This window comes from Tachysurus vachellii, chromosome 19, assembly GCF_030014155.1.
Source record: "Tachysurus vachellii isolate PV-2020 chromosome 19, HZAU_Pvac_v1, whole genome shotgun sequence".
In the NCBI taxonomy this organism is placed as follows: Eukaryota; Metazoa; Chordata; class Actinopteri; order Siluriformes; family Bagridae; genus Tachysurus; species Tachysurus vachellii.
In genome coordinates, this window is record NC_083478.1 from 10,549,373 (window position 1) to 10,565,431 (window position 16,059).

Genomic DNA, 16,059 nt, shown 5'->3' on the forward strand with positions numbered 1-16,059 from the left:
GAATGGATCTATAGGGATCTTCAGTGGTTGTAAAGCACAAACAGCAAAAGGAGTTGTTGCATAAGAAGGGGTGGATAAGAAGGGTGGATAAGAGGAAATATAATTAAGTGAAAATATAGAGTACAAGATATATAGATAATAGATGTTTCAAAATCTTTAAAAACTTGTAAAAAGTTAAAAAATATATAAAATTGGAAGTATTCAGCCAAGAATACATACATGTGAAGAAAGAAAAACAATGCACTCCAGTATTTAATTTCATGTTTTCATGTAGAAAGTAACTTATTACTAAAACTGAACATGCTTTTATGAATTAAAAATGAAATAATCAGAAATAAAATATAGACCTTTACTCTATGTTACTCTATTTTATTACTCTAACCTAAGGGTCCAGAAAGAATATCACCTCAATCTGCTTTCTAGTACAGACGTCCTAAGAGGCCCTGCATTATTATATTTATTCTGTGATATTGACTTAATTTTCTTATGATCTCTGCATGTACCCCTTTTTAATATGTATTGAATTATTAAACAGTTACGCCTTTATTCTCATAAATACTGTCAAATGTTTTGTGTTAACTATTAAATTAATTTAAATTCATTTTAAATTCATTTAAATAAATATTTAAAATATTTTAATAAAATATTTAAATTAATATTGTTTTATTTTTATTTAGATTAACCGTGCTTTCAGAAACAGAGGGTGGATTAACCGCAGTAAGGTCACTGTATTGTCTTTGACGATAAAGATGCAGACATCACAGACTCCTTCTTAAGTGTCGGACACTTATGAGGAAGTTGTCAATTAAATGAATCCCTGATCAAAGTAAAAGCACATGCGATCATCCATTTTACATTTACATTTACAGCATTTGGTAGACACCCTTATCCAGAGCGACGTTCATAAGTGCTTAAATCTCTAACATTGAATACATTAATGCTGGCTCACTAAGTTACAAACTTAAGATACCATGAGTTTAAAACATTTGTTCAAAGTTACAATGAAAAAGTGTCAAAGGTGTTTTTTGTTTTTTTTTTGCAAAAGATAAGGAAAGAAGTGCTAGTTGAAGTGTTTCCTGAATAAGTAGGTCTTCAACCGCCGCTTGAAAATAGCCAGTGACTCAGCTGTCTGGACCTCTAGGGGAAGTTCATTCCACCACCTTGGTGCCAGTACAGAGAAGAGTCTTGTAGTATACTTGCCTCTTTCCCTGAGAGATGGTGGAACCAGTCGAGAAGTGCTGGTAGATCGGAGGGTGCTGCTTTACTGTGCTTTTGCTGCCTCTACATGTTCTTATGCAGAGATCATGACAAAACTACTTTGTTATGTCAAGATCATGAGAAAATAAGTAGTGATCACGACAAAACAACTTTTGTTATGTCAAGATAACGAAAAACAGCAACAACAACAACAACAAAAAAGAAAAAGTAATAATGCATGGCCTCTTAGGACTTCCGTATTGTAGGAGGCAAAGGAGTCACATCGTTAAAAAAAGTCTCCACATACATACATACATACATACATACATTATATATATAATATATATATATATTATATGTATGTGTGTGTGTGTAAACATATGTACAGTGACTAAATATAAAGGCTATAAGATACACATAAATAAAATAGTGCAGATGTATATAAAGCACAATACTGTATGTGTAGAGGATGAGGAGTATAAAAAAATACAATATGTAATATGTACATTGTATGTATAATTGTGCAGAAGTTATATACAGTATTTTTTACAGTGTTCTAACAGTGTAGCGTATAGTTCAGTAGTGTGATGGTGGATGGAAAAAGCTGTCCCTGAACCTGCTGGTTCTGGTGCATATGTTCCTGTATGTACTTCTTGACGGAAGAAGGTTAAACAATTTGTGACTGGGATGTAAAGAGTCCTTGATGATTTTGTGAGCTCTGCACAGACATCTGCTGTGGTGAAGGTGTTCAAAGGCAGGTAGTGATGCATTGGGCGATTTTGACAACCCTTTGCAGGGCTTTACGTTCACACGCAGTGAAGCCTCCATAACATACAGTGATGGAGTTGGTCAGGATGTTCTTGGTGATGCAGCGATAGAAACTCATTTGAATTCTTGGGGACAGATGAGCTTTCTTAAGACTCCTCAAGAAGTACAGGCATTGTTGTGCCTTCCTAACCAGAGCTGACGTGTTCTGGTACCAGGACAGATCTTTAGAGATGTGAACCCCCAAGAACTTAAAGCTGGAGACCCGCTCTACCTCAGTTCCATTGATGTAGACCTGGGGAACATCTCCTGTTTTTAGATTTCCAAAAGTCCACGATGAGCTCTTTAGTCTTCGTGGCATTGAGGGTCAGGTTGTTGATGGCACTCTATGCTGTCAGACTTCGGATCTCTTCCCTGTAGGCCGATTCTTCGTTGTTGCTGATCTGGCCGACCACAGTGGTGTCATCTACATACTTGATGAAGATGTTAGAGTTATGCAGAGGAGCACAGTCATGGTGAACTGGGAGTAGAGTAGTGGGCTTAGAACACAGCCCTGTGGGATGCCAGTGTTCAGAATGAGGGTTGAGGTCTGTTGGTGAGAAAGTCCAGAATCTATCTGCAAGTGGAGGTGCAGATACCCAAGTCACTGAGCTTAGTGATCAGTACAGTGGGAAGGACTGTATTGAATGCAGAGCTAAAGTCAATGAACAGCATTCTGATGTAGGTGTTGTTTTTATCCAGGTGGGTGAGGGCTGAATGAAGAGCCGTGGAAACTGCATCCTCTGTCAAACTGTTCGGGCGATAGGCAAACTGGTGTGGTGTAGGTGGTAGGCCCTCAGTGAGGTGATTCAGAACCAGTTTCTTAAAGCACTTCATAACAATAGGGGTTAGTGCAACTGGGCAAAAGTCATTCAGGCATTCGGCAGCTGAGTGCTTAGGCACTGGTGTGATGGTTGTAGTCTTCAGGCGTGTAGGAACCGTGGCTTGGGCCAGTGACAGGTTGAAAATGTGCCAGTTGTTCAGCGCATGCTCTAAGAACACGTCCTGGTATGCTGTCCGGACAAGCTGCCTTGAGTGCATCCATTCTGCTAAATGCTGAATAGACGTCCGTTGTTGAGAGTGAAAGTGAACTGTGAGCAGTAGAAGAGTCAGCGGTTGAGGTGAAATATCCTATGCCTTGATTGAAATGAGCAAAAAAGTGATTGAGTTTGTCTGGTAGGAAGGCACTGCTGGTTGGTTGAGATCGAGGTGTCAGTTTGTAGTCTGTGATGGTCTGGATGCCGTTCCGCATGCGTCTGGGGTCAGAGTTGTGGAAGGGCTCTTCTATGTGGTTTTTTTTAGGTATGTTTGGCTCTCCTGATGCCTCTTTTCAGGTTGGCCCTGGCTCTGTTGTAGTCCGCTGAATTTCCAGATTTAAAAGCAGCATCGCTTGCATTTCACGTGTTTGACGGTGGTGACATTGTCGATGCACGTGTTGATATGGTCCCAAACAGATGATCTGTAAATGTCCATGTCTGTGTGAGAGTCCACTGCAGTCTGGTGGCTAAGAACAAAAGTACCAAAGTAAATTTACTAAAATGTTTTTCGACGCCTGTGGATTAGTTAGTGCAAAGGTCTAGTAATTTGGCGTTTTCACCTTTGTTTGTAAGAGGAAGGAGACGGCACTTTATGATGAATAGATGAAAAGAGATGAAAAGAGCCAGGATTAATTAATGTCTTCCTATGTACGCTATTTGGAATAAGGGCGCGGTTCATTGACGCTCCTGGTCGGTAGGGGTCAGTAATGTATCTGTTTGCGTCATCCGGCAAAGACGTTATTGGAGAAAAAGAAAACATCGCGACGTCAAAGGAAAAACAATGGCGGCTAACGGGCAGCAGTCGTCTCGAACTCAAACAAGACGGAGAAATCGTAGCAAAAACATATTGCACAAGATCAAATATGGACAGATAACAGGCTTGGGGATGACCCATGGCACACAGGTAGGAAGACCATGATTTATATCTGTTGTTGTTGCAATCAAGCGCCTGTTCCGCAGATTTCGGACTAGCAGGCCGCAGGAGCCCCGAACCCGAAGTTACTGCTTAGCTAACAGCTATTTAAAACGCCTTAACAAACACATTTACCTCACAATATTGACATTTAGTTGGAGTTTAAACACATAACAAAGCATTGTGTGTGTGATAGATAACGTTAGCGTGTGGGATTAGAACACAGTCGTCTGGTTGCAATTCTGCTTTCGCTAACTGCTTAGCTGTTTTGCTAACAGTCCTGACATGTCCAGTGTTTCTCAGTTTGGCTATATTAATCTTAGTAGATTATAATAATAATAATAATAATAACACGTATTGCATACGAAATGTATTCGAGGTTTGTAAATAATCGCTTTTAGCTATCTTATTAATAACTGCATACATTGTTGCAAAGCGTTAAAGTCTACAAAAAAAAAGACTTAACGTTGTAAGCTAACGCCCTTAAGATTAGTTCCGGGTGGCACGAGTTAGTAACTTAGAGTTACTAATAGTTACTAGTCGTATCCAATAGTTACTAGTTTCCTTGTAAGCGTTTGTGTCTTGTTTAAGCATCTCCGTAAAATTAATGAGGTCATCTGGCCTTTAACTAAGCGCAAATTTCGTGCATCTACATTTTCCAAGTGATTTCCTTTTGTAGTTTGTAGCAGTGACTTTACTTGTGCACCAGTTGCATGATTGAGTGTTAATCATCGTGTCCTTAGATCCCAGCGGGTCTTCTTGAGGAGAGAGATAAGAAAGCTCGATGGCAGGGAATCCCACTACTGCTGAGGAAACTTCACAACTGCAGCCACATAAACAGCGATCTTTCCAAGAGCCACAATGTGGTTAAGGTATATATAACAAATCCCTGTTAAAAAAACAGATCAGCATAAATATTTGTGTATGATTTTTGTATTCTTTTGATATGTTTGATGTTCGCAAACCAATACTGTTTTGTGGTGACGTAGGAGCTGTCGTCACTGCTGTCCATGGAGGCAATGTCCTTTGTGACAGAAGACAGAAAGACACCGCAGGAGTCTGTGTCACCGAACACCTACACCTTCGACCTTTTCGGAGGAGTCGACGTGAGTGATGCTGTACACGAACATTTTGACATGTGTTGTAAGCATTTTCTCTGCAGGTTGTCACATCATCTCATCTCTTCGTCGTGTGTGACAACGCTAATCTATTTTCAATTCAATTTATTTCAGTTGTTTGTAGAGATTTTGATGAGGCCCACTCTCTCAATACAGGGGAATGTTCCCATTAGTAAGTACCAGTAATTTAACATCATTCAAAAATACCACACAAATCTGCATGCTGTAGTTGTATGCATTGAGACTGGCTTCCCAGGTGTTTTTAAAAAAAAAAAAAAAAAGTCATATATTATTGTAGTACGTGATAGAAAAACCCACTGAGAATGATTAAAAAAATGCTGGCCTAAACACGGTTACTGTAACTACTTCATGTGTACAGCCCAGAAACGATATTTAGTATTTATAAAACAATTAATTTGCTGAACAGAATTGATTTATTGAATGTTTAGAATAAAATGAAGAAACTTGTGCAGCCTTGACACTTTTTTCTGTGTTTGCAGTGGGTGATGATCTCATCAAGGACTGTTTAAGTGTTCTTTACAATTGCTGTATATGTGTAGGTATTTTTACTATTCCTTTCATTTGGATATGAAGGTAATCTTACATTTCTGATCACAGTTGGGAATGCAGACGTTTCTTTTTTGTCTCTTGCAGACAGAGGGCGTTACCAAAAGTCTTGCTGCAAGGGACGACTTTGTCATGTTTCTTTTCACTCTAATGTCAAACAAAAAGACTTTCCTGCAGACTGCCACACTTATAGAAGATATAATGGGAGTCAGGAAGGTAAATTAACATACTTGTTTAAGTTAAGGAACTTACCAAAATGTAACACACAAGAACTCTAAATCTTTATATTCTTAGGAGGTTATTCGACTGGAGGATATTCCCAACTTGGCCGGTCTGGTGCAGAGCTTCAACCAACAGCAGCTGGCTAACTTCTGCCGTATCCTGTCTGTCACCATTTCGGAGCCGGACGCAGGAATGGATGATAAACACACCCTTTTGGCCCGCAACGCTCAGCAGAAGATAACCGCGTCTCCCTCACGTGCAGAGAGCAACCAAGGTCAGGGCCACATGCTAAACTAAAAAGCATATTTTGTAAAAGTATCTTATTTACATAAACAGTTTTGAAACAGTCGTGCGTTTGAATGAATTATGAAGCTTCAGGAATACATGTTAAAATGTTTTCCTCCTTTCCTCACATAAAGTAGGATGAAATATTGGCCCTGGAGGACTATGGATCCACATACAACACAATAAACACACAAGACCACATCAAATGTAAAGATCTGTGAAACTTCTAAAAATGAATAAAACTAGAGTTTCTTGGCTGTCTGCTGTCCCTGCAGTTGCACTACTAAATATCCCGGGCTTCATCGAGCGACTCTGTAAGCTGGCTACACGGAAAGTGTCAGAAGCTTCAGGCACGGCTGCACTACTGCAGGAGCTGGAGGACTGGCACAGCTGGCTGGACAACGCTCTGGTGTTGGACGCTCTCATGCAGATGGCCATCGAGGAGGCTGAGCAGAGCAGCACAGGTGAGAGAAGAATTAATGCAGCTTTTCCATCTACAAGTTTGGGGGTGGTGTAGGGGCTGGGAAATGTAGCGTCACCAGGAAAAGTGTTCTAAACAAGACAGTGTTGGTTGCTAGATACCAAACGAACATCTCCATTAACTGCTACATCTGGAAAAAAAGACATAAAATGTTTAATAAAGTAGTTCACGAGTGGTGTTTGTATGAGACATGCTGTTGATACAGTCTTCAATGGAGAACCACGACAAACTGTTGAGCTCGCGAAGGGGGAGAAAAGTGAATAAACAAGTGAAAAAAGCAGGACTCGCCAAAAGCAGGACTGGACAAAGCCATAAAACCATACACTACAATATTTTGGACTTTGTACTCGGACACCAATCAGCTGCTTAGTTAAGCAGCAACATGAATTCAGAACAGCGTTCACTCTGAAAACAAACGCTTCAGTTTCAGTTGCTATGCTCTGTCTGGTTACATAGTCATGTTAACAATGCTAGATACTAGGGATGCACCGAAATGAAAATTCTTGGCCGAAACCGAAAAAGAGGAAAGCAAGACCGAAAACCGACACACCGAAAAATTATGGCAATTATTATTATTACCATTGCATTTATGGCTATGACTGTGTACTAACCTTACTAAAATCAAGGCATTTCAATTGCATAAATTAATATTAAAGTTTCAAAGAATAAATCAATTACAAATTATGAAAATATTTATTTATAGCACATTGCAACAATGCACAGGATAAAATAAATTAAAATTCAAACTTAAATGTTTAACTTAAATGCACTCATGTGTACATTGAATAATAATGTACAGGCCCTCTGGCCTACTGAAAGGTTGTAAAATTAAATATGTTCTTTCATAAAAAAAGTGCACTCAGAACAAGTGCAACTGCTTAAAGATACAACAGTATTTTCACTGTAGGCCTACAACATAATAGTGTATCAAAACAAAGACTGCCATAGCCCATATGTTAACTGTAGAACTTTAACAACAACAAATTCACCAAGAATTGCAGATGTGCAAAGTGGATAATAAATATTTAAACACTAGACAAGCCCATTCTACTTCTTGAGGTAAAGTGGCAGGTTTTTCTTGATGAAGAGTAGCTTCTCTGCTTTATCACAGTGAAGTCTGTTCCTCTTCTCATCGAGAACATGGGCTGCTTCACTGAACAGTCTCTCGCTGTCAGTGCTTGTGCACGGAGCACACAATACTTGCGTGCCAACTTTGCCAGGTCAAGAAACTTTGCAAGAAAGTGGCCGTGATTATTTTTCCAGGAGACAAGAGGGTTATCACTTCTGGGGATGGGGACTTCAGACAGATAACCATCTAGCTGTTGAGTGCTTGAGCTTGTCGCCTGCCTGACATTTGAGAAAGATTTGAGAGTGTATTTAAATAGGGCCAGTGCATAAATTAAATGTGTCTAATTTAAAAAATATCTAGCAGAAATATGGCTACAATCTGATAGTCACATAGAAGCCTAAGTCAGAACAGAATAAATAGCCTACCTATTCTTATTTGAGGTACTTAATTGAAGGATTTCAGTGAACATATCTGACAACGAGGGTGCATGCCCCTCATCTGGTGCAGAGAGATGTCTTTTTTTTCTGCGCTCTGATCTCCTTCTCCTGCGCTGTGCGCTGCTCCCTCTCTGTCTCCCTGTGGGTTCTCTGCATCCATCGCGGTCTGGATCATTTCTCGTGCACGCTGCTTTATTTATTGCTCGGAGGGGTTTTGCTTTTCTGTACCGCGTTCCTCTCATATTCAACATGGCGATCAGGATGTTTAGATTTTAGGTCATAGATTAAACCCGACGTGGAGAAAGTCTTTGCAGACGCACCCCCTCTTGAAATTTCGGCATTACATGTTTTGCAAATTGCCATCTTTGTGGGTCTTTCTCAGATATACTGAAATACGTCCACACCGCAGACATGTTGCTTCAGACAAGCACGTGCAGGCTGCGGTTTCTGTTTGCGTCATCACAACAAACTGTTTGGGCCGTGTTGTTTCGGTGATCGAAGTCTTTCAGCCGAAAACCGAAAATGCACAAAAATCCAAAAAGTTTCGGTGGCCGAATATTCAGTGTATCCCTACTAGATACAAACCCTCTTATGTCACCATTCATTTCTCAAGTCTGTGGAAACTTGTGATCCAGCTATGAGAACTGGGTATGGAACCAGAACTCGAATCATTTTGTTGAAAAAGATCTTTGCAGACATTTAGTATTATTCACATGTTTATGCTTGGTGAAACTGACCAATTAATTTTTAAGAAAATATTACGATTGGTTAGAAACAGAACCATCCACTGGACTAGTTTAGCTTTTGTGGGCTGGAAATAAGCGCACATAGTTCAGGTGTCAATGCCAGTATTACATCAGTACTAGACATAACTATTACAAAGGTAATTTATCTGCAATGTGCATCTACATTGACCGTGACAGTATGAATCAGCCATCAGTAGGTGGAGAGAAAATGTCTCTTTAAATCTCTAACTCTAACTCTAACCTCATTACTCTCTCTACATCCACCTGTTTTCCAGAGTCATCTGACGAAGGCTCGCTTTCGTCAAGTCCTCTTAGGCACACGTTGCCTCAATCTATGAAGATCGTGCATGAGATCATGTACAAAGTGGAGGTTCTCTACGTGCTGTGCGTACTGCTCATGGGCCGACAGAGAAATCAGGTGAAATGTTTAGTCAAGCTTCAAATATTAGTGAAAACCTTGTGATGTTGCAACTGCAGCTGGAGTAACAGTAGCTCTCTCACACAGGTTCATAGGATGCTAGCAGAGTTCCGGCTGATTCCTGGCCTGAACAATTTATTTGACAAGCTGATCTGGAGGAGACATCCATCTAGTCACGTTTTACACAGACAGAACCAGAATTGTGACTGCAGTCCAGTAAGACTCGTGTCCTTGAGCTTGCACTTATTATAAAAAGAACCATATCGACACTTGTTTTGTTTCATGTGTCCTGTAAACGGATGTTGAAAAAGTATTTTGATGAAACCGTTGCAGCTTTGGACCATGTGTAATATATTGGAAAGGGGGTTTGTTTTAGCTTGCATATGAGATTACAGTGGATGGTGTCACTTAGAAAACATGAAGACGGCTCTGGACTGCAGTCGATACGAACCATTTTGGTGCGATGGTTTAGGACTAAATGCTGTTAGCTATACGGCTGCAGCTGCCACAAACAGTATTGCACTCAAGTCTCCATTGGTGAACAGTTAATAACTTCATTAAAATAGACTTCATGTTAAAACCGGATTGAATTTCTTAGGTATGGCATTTTGACCAACTGCACAATGTTAAATTGCATATCATGCCTACTGGAAAGATTTCATCAATCAGATCCAATCTACATATCGTCGCTGTCGGGCGGAATCCTCATATCTCCAAAACCGTTATTTTTCAGGAAATTAAAAAAACGATGTACCTTATCTGCAGTGCACAGGGTTTAGTCCGCTTTGCAGTGGATTGTCTTGCGCTAAATTCCTGTCCTCAGACGAGCACCAGAACTAGCGTGGGTCAAGATGTTTTTTTTTTTATTTGAGCCCAGTGTTTTGAAGACATTTACCTCAGAAGACGTGTTGATTCGTTGACACAGTTGAAGTGTCCAATGGAGTTATGAGATTTGTGCTCAAGCTATTTTCAAGACTTTAGATTGGTTAATAACTTGTAAAAATAACAGACCCACGTGGGGACTGACCAATAGCATCGATATGTGAAAAAATATGAAATTGACCAAATTTGGACATACGAGGTTTCCGCCCGACAGCGACGATATTCATTAAATTCAATTTAATTATCGTTAGCATAAAGAAAATACAGAAAATATTACCGCTGTAAAAACACAGTACTAAAGGTAATTAAAACTACTGACTTGTAGTGCAAGATAGGTCACACTGCAATACTGGAAATAAGGCAGTACACGCTGCAGAAAAATGGATAAATTCTAAATATTTGAAACTTTAATTGTGAAAGTAAGCAGAGGTTACTGTAGTGTTACTGTATATGAAGGTGCATGTTCTGGTCTTGATAAACACAATTCAGAGTGATTGGGCAAAACCATTCCAGTATTACAGCACTTACAGATCTGGGTTACTGTTACACGTTTACTGTTACTGAGATGTATGAAAATGGCCAGGTGTAAACGTGTTCATAGCGTAGATTTACTTAGGGTTCACTAAAATCTAAAATACGTGGAGGCTTATGTTTACACAGGCCACGTTTTCTTCTCTGTTCAGGAAATCTCCTTTAAGATCCAGTTCCTTAGACTGCTCCAGAGCTTCAGTGACCACCATGAGTGAGTACTCTCTGAATGTTCATCATTTCCTTTCCACCTATCTGTCCTATGCTTTATTGTGTCGTGAATTTTGATTTGTGTTTTTAAGGTGCCAGTTATAAAATAGATTCAAAATTATATTTTAAAACAATGCATGTTTAAAACATGTTTTTTTTATTTGGTCTCAGGAACAAGTATCTTCTCCTGAATGGGCAGGAGCTGAATGAGCTCAGCGCCATATCTCTGAAAGCTAATATTCCTGAAGTGGAGGCTTTGGTCAACACAGACAGGTACTGAGGAAATAAATTCTTATTGTTTGCCTGTTCTGTCCTTTTGGCTGCTTTGCAACAACAATCTCCTGTTGTCTGAACACGCTTACTACAGGAATCTAGCGTGCGACGGGAAGAAGGGCCTGCTCACACGACTGATATCAGTCATGAAGAAAGAGCCAGTGGATTCATCATTCCGGTGAGTGCAACAATCAAATCGAATCTAACGTTTCACCAATAAAATGACCCGATTCTTAGATTATCTGTGCCACTCCTAATCTAATCTTTGTCACTCCTAATCTACTCTGTAGGTTCTGGCAGGCTAGAGCAGTGGAGAGTTTTCTAAGAGGAGCCACATCATATGCAGACCAGATGTTTCTGCTGAAAAGGGGGTTGTTGGAGGTGAGCGATCCTGACATTCTATATACGTTGTCCTTTAAACTTGCACATTCATATCCATGTATGTCACGAAATATGTTGTTGCCTATATTTAAACCCCCCCTCTGTGACCCTGCAGCACATCCTATTCTGCATCATCGACAGTGGCTGTAAATCACGTGATGTCCTTCAGAGCTATTTCGATCTGCTCGGTGAACTCATGAAGTTCAACATTGACGCCTTCAAAAGATTTAACAAATATGTGAACACAGAAGAAAAGGTTAGTGTGGCCTCCAGAGTAAAGTGCTTGATGTTCGTAGCCAATTTGAACACGGATTCAGTTTGTTCTGTTTTCAGCTGCTTCTCTTTGGAGGATATTGGAAATATCTGCATTTGAGGAAAAATCTGTGAAATGACTGTAGGCCTGATAACATGGCTACATAGATTTTTAACAATTTTTTAGATATATTTTATCTAACCACCTGTGGTGGGTTTATAGGTGACATTGTACAGTAATACCTCGAGATACGAGTTTAATTTGTTCCGTGACTTTGCTCGTATCTCAAAGCAATTTTCCCCGTTTAAATGAAATGAAATCCCATTAATCTGTTCCAGCTCGCAAAATTCCACTCCAGTTGTTTTGATTGTGTTTTGAATAAGAAAAATCAGTACCTGTATTTATAAATGACAAATATTGTATAAAAACATACAGTAATAAAAGAGAATGTTAAAAAAATAAACTGGTTTTACTTTACGGAAGATGCGCACGGAGGTTGAGGGAGGAGTAAACAGGAGGAATTTTGTCTCGTACATACACTTTCGCTTTCGTTCACTTACTCGCCACTGTACGCTCTTAATGCTACTTTATACTTAAATGGAACTTAACTAAACTTCATTAAAATTAGCAAACTTAAATCAAGCATCGCGTTAGTTCTGGCAGGCCACGTCGTCAAGCGTGCATCAGCTGTTAATCAGCTGTCCATGACGCGCACCAATCCGGTTACGACATCCATATTACCCGACAATTTTAATTCCCATTCATAGAGCCGCTCTAGAGCTTCGCTGCTGCTGCGATTTAAACTCCCTCCTCCAACCCGACTCCAACATGCCGGAACCCGTGTTCGTTGTACCAGTTGTACCAGTCATAAATCTCCACATATTTTTCTCTCTCTCTCTAATTATTTAATTATTCATTTATCCATTCATTCATTTGTTACTTTCCAAAAACGCACAAGCGAGCATATCTAATACTATGCACGATTAATGGTTCTGTTATACGGGGGTCTATTCGATTTTCTATCCGCCCTCTGTCCACGCATGGACGGACGCGTGGATTTTTGCCCAGAACAGAACCATACCGCCAACACTAACTGTGTAATCTAATAAATTCTCTTTTGACAAAGTGGTCCTGACAGAACTGAAATTCTCTTAACTTATCTGAACATAATTGCTACAATTTCTGTTTTCTTTACATTAATTTTGCTTAATTTTCTTCATCGCTTTTCTCTTCACTTGTTTTTGCCTTTTTTGTCACTCTTTCCGCACTAACATCTGCCGGTCGTTTTAATAAAAACCTGTCCGGTCAGCATATCGGATGTCCGGTGTAGTCGCACAAGTTCAAATTTTTTAACGGATCCAACGCTCAAAACGGATCGAAAATTATGGATCCGCAGATGGCCGGCACCTCACGCAGCGCCTTTGCGACTCTGAATGACTTCCTGTTTATCGGCCATCGTTTGACGTGTGCATTGGAAAGGCGGCTTTAACCGAGTGAGACGTGGGAAGCTGTGGTGGGGGAAACGGAGCACAGGTGGTTGTTGGGGATCTTTGTTTCCGCGGCGGCGGCTCGGATGCTCATATCTCAAAAAATTTGCTCGTATCTCAAGCCAAAAATATGGTCGAATCACAGCTCATATCTCAAAAAATTCGTATGTCAAAGCACTTGTATCTCAAGGTATCACTGTATTTGTTGGTTCCTAGTTATATCAGAATATTTTGGATTTTGCTAACAAGCTTACTGAAAAACTTGTAATCCAGTTATGACATAACATATTTTGTCATTATGGGAATATTGGTACTTTTTGCTGAAGAATAAAAACAGTTAAATGCTCTCAACACGATTGTTGCATGCACTTTGTATTATTTCAGTTTGAGATGTTTCTGAACCAGATCAACAGCTCACTCGTGGACTCCAACATGCTGGTACGCTGCATTGTTCTGTCCCTGGACCGCTTCGAAGGGCAGACGGAGGACATGAAAGGTGATAATGAGAAAATGAATAGAGCTGATTGAATGTGCATAGCATGATGCAGCTTTACACATACTGTGTTCCTCTCTCAGTGATCGAGGTGCTGTCCGAGTGCCGCCTGTTGTCCTACATGGCTCAAGTGGAGAATAGACTCTCTTTCCTCTTTAGGCTGATCAACATCATTAATGTGCAGACTCTAACTCAGGCAAGACTGTATTTTTATTTTGTTTGATTACTTTTAAGTAGTTGCAAGAAAATCTTCTGGTATCGAGGGTTACGCATTACAGCTCCTGTGGTGACCAATCTTATCACCACTTGTGTCTTGTTTTTCCAATCTTAGGAGAATGTGAGCTGCCTGAACACGAGTTTGGTAGTGCTGATGCTGGCACGGTGGCGGGGCAAGCTGCCGTTCTACTTAAGAGCTCTTAAGGAGAAGGAGTATGTTGAGAAATACCCCGGCTGCTTGCTCAACAACTTTCACCACCTGCTGCGCTTCTGGCAACATCATTACCTCAACAAAGACAAGGACAGCACCTGTCTGGAGAATGTAAGCAGTCCATAACTTCACACTGATGAAGATTAAGCTACTGCCATTGCCTCACTCTGATACTGGCATGAGGAGAAAAAAATAATGTTGGCCAATTCATGTTGTTTGGCTTCTAATAAGGAACAAGTGGCTATTGCCAGCTCAGGGTATTCCGGTCGAGATCCGAGCCAGATCCTTACCCTGGCTTGTACCTCGCTCAGCTGACCGCAATAACTTTCTATTCATGCTAATGTCATAAATATACTAATGTCAGTTGCTGTGAACAGATGATAATCCATCTGAGACTTCATGATAAACTAAGCTCTTAATGCCACTGGTAATTTCTTTTTCCATGCCTTTTTATTAAAGACTGAAAAGTAGCCCTGCATAGAGGGATATTTTTTTTTTTTTTTAAATTGGCTAATCCATTACTGTGTACACATTTCTTACTTACTGTATCTATCCTTTTACAGAGTTCCTGTATTCCTTTCACTTACTGGAAGGAGACAGTGACGGTGTTGCTGAGTTCAGATCGGAGCTCCCTCTGTGCCATAGCCACCTACATAGATGAGGCCTACAGGGACCTGGATAGAGACTTTCTGGAGATGTGAAAATGGTGACTTTGTGGTTGTGGCAGCAAAAGAAGGTTGTTAATGAGCTGCTGTTGTGAACATCTACAGAGCAACATGCAGCGCTCATTAAACAGGACTGCTATATAGGGTGTATGCATGTATGGGTGAGAGAGAGAATGAAAGAGAGAAGAGTGTGCTTGGGAAAGAGTGAATCATATGTTTTACCAGTGTGTTTGACTGTACTGCTTCTAATGAACCAGTGATTCTAAATTGTGTGTGCGTGTGTGGCAATAGAGGCTGGATGTTGTTGTCCAGGCCTACAGAGACACACACATTTCAGCTGTAGTCTAAGGGCTCTCTCCTCTTTTTAAATATTACGGGAATGTTGTAACCTGAATAAAAAAAAACAAACCATGGAAATGCCCACGAAGAGCCTATTTCATCAGCAAAAAAACAATAAACTTCAGGGCCAATGCAATTTGTCGGTGGTTTGCTTAGTTTCAATACTGCCTCTATATTTATGGATCATGTTTAGCTCATTCTTGAACTCAAATTCTAACTTTTCAGCCCAGTGACAGAACAGTAATTAAAAATAAAGATGTAACATGTTTTATCATAACTGTCTCATGATTACATAAACAATATTGTTCCCAAATGCAGTGAGTGATTGTGCGTCTATGTGGGGTTACATTTAATATATAAAACCTTAAATATTTTTGTTTCTTAATGGTTTACACAAAAAAAGCTAAAACAGTGTACTTGAATAGCGAGTTACTACTTATATATTTCTTGTTTATTCTGTTTGAATTTTATTGCATGACAAATAAGTATAATTAAACTAGTGAGGTCATTTAAGGTGTGGTTTTCATATCATGTTGCCTAGCCATCCGCATTTGTCTGAAGCCATAACCCAAAAGCAGAAAACAGAACAAATCCCAGAAAACATTAAAGAATTAAGCCAGTAATAGGCTAAAAAAGGAAAAAAAAACATATGCATGCATTGTAAGAGTTAAACATATAAGTTGTTCAGAATATCAGAATGAGGTAAAATTGGGATCTTGGCATGGTTTGAGCATTTTCAGAAGCTGCAGTAAACACAATTCAATTCTTTTCATGCAAAATATTCTCTAAGAGTTTACACAGTATGTTATAAAAATCTAGCCATAGAT

General features: G+C 39.8%; 1 protein-coding gene across 1 annotated transcript; it reads left to right on the forward strand.

Moving 5' to 3' along the window:
• Positions 1–3,751: 3,751 nt before the first annotated feature.
• trpc4apb (transient receptor potential cation channel, subfamily C, member 4 associated protein b) lies at positions 3,752–15,545 on the forward strand. The gene is made up of 19 exons (XM_060893859.1): positions 3,752–3,942; positions 4,695–4,823; positions 4,941–5,057; positions 5,184–5,241; positions 5,570–5,625; positions 5,724–5,852; positions 5,931–6,132; positions 6,419–6,607; positions 9,152–9,294; positions 9,382–9,510; positions 10,860–10,918; positions 11,086–11,187; positions 11,282–11,365; positions 11,478–11,568; positions 11,684–11,824; positions 13,693–13,804; positions 13,885–13,997; positions 14,133–14,339; positions 14,792–15,545. Exons 1-19 carry the CDS (start codon positions 3,820–3,822, stop codon positions 14,927–14,929), a joined length of 2,322 nt encoding a protein of 773 aa, XP_060749842.1. The 5' UTR covers positions 3,752–3,819; the 3' UTR covers positions 14,930–15,545.
• The last annotated feature ends 514 nt before the right edge of the window (positions 15,546–16,059 follow it).

What these genes read in the sequence shown, in the direction of transcription:
- trpc4apb (XM_060893859.1), top strand. Translation starts at nt 3,820, where the DNA reads ATGGCGGCTAACGGGCAGCAGTCGTCTCGAACTCAAACAAGACGGAGA. An exon ending in GGCTGAGCAGAGCAGCACAG is followed by an intron (nt 6,608 to 9,151) that starts GTGAGAGAAGAA and finishes CCTGTTTTCCAG; the next exon opens with AGTCATCTGACGAAGGCTCG. An exon ending in GCTTTGGTCAACACAGACAG is followed by an intron (nt 11,188 to 11,281) that starts GTACTGAGGAAA and finishes CGCTTACTACAG; the next exon opens with GAATCTAGCGTGCGACGGGA.